Raw genomic sequence first — 4,467 nt, 5'->3', positions numbered from 1 at the left:
AGGTGAAGAAGATTCATGGGAACTATCAGCTGGTACAAATTCTCCATTGCCTGTCCATTTGATGCTTCCAATTCATCCGGGTCTAGGACCAGCAGGAGGCAAAAGAAGTGAGAGAGAAATGACAAATAAATAAACAATTAACTTGTAGAGCCTCCTCCCCCCCATCCTAGTACATAACTATTTTCATAATAACATTTAATATAAATGGAAGAACAGTAATCTTCCAGTGTGGATTATAATGAAAAAAAAACTAATTAATAGAAAAAAGTATTTCCAATATATAAATAGTTGATATATAAATCATGTCTAGCTACTTGTATTACGTGCTAATTAAAAATTGTACAAATTAGATTAAGGAGAAAACTAGAGAGATTTTTCAACATAATAACAATCTCTTTCTTCTTCTCACCATTTCTAATGTAGTTATTAATTAATACAAATTGAACATTCATTCTTATTTCATCTCCAAGCTTCTGTAATCCAAAATACTAGTTTTCAAGCCCAAGAAATCACTGGCGCTGCTAGAACCACTGCAGCTGCACTCTTTACTATTCTGCAAGCCCAATCTGCAAGAGAAACAAAGAGTTGTCCTCCCTCCACTCTTCAATGGCTCAGGGATCTGTTGTTGCTGCTGGCAAGGAGGGCTAATTCGAAGCTCAAGATTCAGGTCGGGAAACCGTTCTACTTTCCCGTTTTTCTCTTCTTCTTCGCACTCTAGTCTTCCAATGACCTTCTCTTCTTCTTTGGCAACCGCAGCGAAAGAGATGGTTTTGACATGATCAGATGCTGCTGCTGGTTCGCTAAGAGGTCGGTGAGTCGCCGGATCAATTCCTCGGCTCAACAGTTTTCTCCTTATGTGGGTGTTCCAATAATTCTTTATCTCGTTATCCGTTCTTCCTGGCAATCTCCCGGCTATGAGAGACCACCTGTAATAAATTAATAATTAGTTACAAAAACGATGAGTACCCAACTGCTGAAATTTAGAAAACATGGATTAAATTCGGTGATCGATAAGGGGCTTACTTGTTACCGAGGAGGCTATGTAGTTTGATGATGAGCTCGTCTTCTTCTTCTGTGAAGTTGCCGCGCTTGAGGTCGGGACGCAAGTAGTTGATCCATCGAAGCCTACAGCTCTTGCCGCAGCGGAGAAGGCCTGCAGCCTTGGGGAGGGATCGCCAACACCCCTCTCCGTGTGCCCGGATGTGTGCAATAAGCCTTTCATCTTCTTCTTTGGTCCATGCGCCTTTGTTAGTATGAGCTTTCTCACAACAAGGAGACCTCCCCATCAACTATTACTATACTGGACTACTAGCTAGTGCCTACTGGTGGTTCTGGTTGTCTCTTGTTGCTGCTATTGCTATTGCTGTTGTAAGTGGTGGTGGTGGTGGTGGTGGTGATCTGATTGGTGGTGTTTCTGGTGCACCAAAGCCGGCCCTGTTAGAACACTCTTGTTGCTGCTATTGCTATTGCTGTTGTAGGTGGTGGTGGTGATCTGATTGGTGGTGTTTCTGGTGCACCAAAGCCGGCCCTGTTAGAACATGAGATGGGGATTTATAGGCTTTTAGAGAGAGAGAGAAGGGTGGCTAATTGCTTCCAGATGTGAGTTGGTGAGAAAGGTTAGAGGGACTGGACCGACTGGCTGGTGGTCTCTCTGTAGACGATCTAAACCTCATCATCATATAATAAGTTAAAAGGATCACACAACCATCAGTAACCTTCAGTTAGGTGTAAAGTAAGGTATTTTTAAGTATATATGGCAAGACAAGGCGTGTCCCAGCCTTAGTATGTCTAATCTACTCTATATAAATAATTAAGCTACCATACCCTCTCCCTCCTTTTCAAAAGATAAATTACATTATTACATATTTACATGTGGTCGTATATACATTTCCTGCTTTTAAAACTATATAACATTTCAATTAAGAGATCGATTTGGCTATATAAATTATTGCTGATTTATCTTATGCAGTGTATAGATGAGCAAATTGATGTTGAACTCCCCCCCCCCCCCCACCCCTCTAGTCATCCAAACATAACAAGTGATGCTACTCCTTATACCTAGAAAAAGCGCATGACTTTTTCAAGTTAATCCTTATTAGAAGATATGCTAATTAAACTTGGATCAAGCACGTTCCTGCAGCTCCACAAAATGGTTTTTATAACAGAATGTGAACTGTTGATTTATTTCTTTTTAATTGGTTGTAGCCTAGTGGCATTTTGGAAGAATATATATATATATATATATATAAAAGAACCAAGTGTTTCAGGCTATTTTATATATATATATGTGGGGTTATTAGGGTTTCTAGAAGAAGGGGCGGGGGGTGGGTGGTAGATTAAAAGGAAGGTACAGAGAAAAAGGAAGATAGAAATGGATGTGGCTGTGGCTCACCTTCCACTTTTAATTTCTTTCTTATTTATTTGTTTATTAATTTATTTCTCCATGCAAATTAAAATCTGTGCTTGTGGTTCAAGTTTGGGCAACGAGGGGGGGGGGGGGGGGGAGGGGGGGGGGGGTTGGTTCACCTTTTTGTTGTTATCTCCTCCCAATTTGCAAACATTTTGTTCCCACCACACATGGGAGACCGGAGAACATCGAATTACCACCATCCCCTCTTCCCCTCTTCTCTCTCTCTCTCTCTCTCTCTCAGTAGCCACTCATGTTTGAAAACAACTAGTCTCCATGTTCCCTTGCTCCAATCAACTTGGGTTTCATCTTTTTTTCTTTGTTTTCTTCTTTTTCACTTCTTTTCCTGGGAAATAAAAGAAGGGAACAGATGTTAAGCCATGTGTGGGACCCATGTATCACACTGTTATAGTGTTATACTCAATTTTTACTAGCTGTAGCTGAGGTGGCAGTTGAAAATGGGCCCACCTGCTCTCCCAAAGCATCCCTCTTTCCATGTGGCAAAATTCTCTTTCCCACGAGGAAAGGCAGGTCACTTCCCTACCAGCCTTGTTCTTTGAAGGAAATAAATTGGTGAGGGACATCATAGGGCATAGGCACACGTTGCTGATTTGGCAAAAGGAAAACTAGGCATGTGGTAATAATTTGTCTGAAATAGATGAATGGTCCGAATCCGCCATCGCCATGTCAGCGCCGATGTGTTGATCAGCAGCTTCGAAACCTATCTCATACCGATATCGGTTACAAGACAAAAGGCCCATTAGAATAATCTCTGTCTGTACAAATCATCCATATTCGTTGTAGTCTTGTATGTGTTCTACCTAACTTCTCGACCATTTCTCTCTGTCCTGTCCAAATTCTGGTTCTGCTTGTGTGATGCACAATTGAAGAATCTTGATCAGATCATTTTGTCCTTTTATTACGTCTTTTTTATTTCCTATGTTATTTCTACTATACCGGCCTATAAATAAATGAATAAATGAAAACCCAATACCTGGACAATCCCTTTCTCTGTTTTCTGGTAGATCCACCTGTATTTGTAGGTGTAGGGGGGTTAATCACTCGGATTCTAAACCTCATCCTCAAGGGTTTAGGTTGCATACTTACAATTTGAGAAAAAGCCAAACTGAACTAACTTTCTATTTTTTACCTAGGCAAACTTGGTGGGGGTTGGGGGTTCAGTGACAACTGCATCCACTGACTGAGCAATTCGGATGGGGGTTTTGATGAGTCCTTGTGTATTCTGGTTGGACATTTTGGGCTGGCTGCGAAATTACTTAAATCCTGGACCTAAAATTTTAAACTTTATTTGGAATAAGCCAACTAAAACTGGGAAATCGAAGATAAACAATGTGGGAGAAAGTGAGTTTGTGGATTGGGTCAAGACCCAAGACTCAAGATATATCAAGCCAAATCGTAGGACTGTTGCAATAAATAAGCAACTACTACACCAAGGACACTTTGATCTATTGAACGCTTGGTCACCTTACCTTCCTAGACGGAAATAAACATCAGAAATTCGGAATAAGATCAAAACTATTGAATTGGCCACCTGCTAAGTTGCAGAGATTATAATTTGGGGTAGGGCCAAAATGGCCCAAATCATTCTAGGAGGGCTAGAGATCTAGTAGGACGGACCTTGGTTTGAATCTGGTCTAGCTTAACTAGGTGTTTTGGTGAAGATGAACGGTTCCTACCCTGACCCTGACGTGGGTGTGGCCTGGGCTCAGCCTTACCGAACTGACAGGAGCCATACCTAAACTTCAGTGAAACAACCAACAAAACGGTGGAGTGAGTACGTAGAGACGTACGTACGCTCCTGTGGCTAATAAAGCCTTGACATTCAAGATATGATTGACCTTGGCGTGTGGATGACCACATGCCTTTATGGCATCGTACAGTGTAAATTACTAAATTGTAATGTAACGCTCCCTATGACCTATTTGTTGCTTACTTGCTTGAGTATTTGTTAGGTACCATACCGAAAGCTGCAGCCTGCAGCCTCTCGCCAGTCGCCAGGTCGGGCCGAGCTGGATATGGTACTCTCTGTTAAAAATCGG

General features: G+C 41.5%; 1 protein-coding gene across 1 annotated transcript; it reads right to left on the bottom strand.

The window, feature by feature from the left end:
- Positions 1-288: 288 nt before the first annotated feature.
- On the bottom strand, positions 289-1,671 carry LOC148849946 (myb-related protein 308-like). Its single transcript, XM_088943928.1, has 2 exons — positions 1,024-1,671; positions 289-926 (listed from the first exon to the last, which is right to left on the bottom strand). Exons 1-2 carry the CDS (start codon positions 1,284-1,286, stop codon positions 455-457), a joined length of 735 nt encoding a protein of 244 aa, XP_088800054.1. The 5' UTR covers positions 1,287-1,671; the 3' UTR covers positions 289-454.
- Between the last annotated feature and the right edge of the window lie 2,796 nt (positions 1,672-4,467).

This window comes from Nelumbo lutea, chromosome 5, assembly GCF_056320005.1.
Source record: "Nelumbo lutea isolate HS-2025 chromosome 5, American lotus-T2T, whole genome shotgun sequence".
Classification (NCBI taxonomy): Eukaryota; Viridiplantae; Streptophyta; class Magnoliopsida; order Proteales; family Nelumbonaceae; genus Nelumbo; species Nelumbo lutea.
The sequence above is the reverse complement of the archived record's forward strand: the minus strand, read 5'-3'. Positions and strand labels throughout refer to the sequence as shown.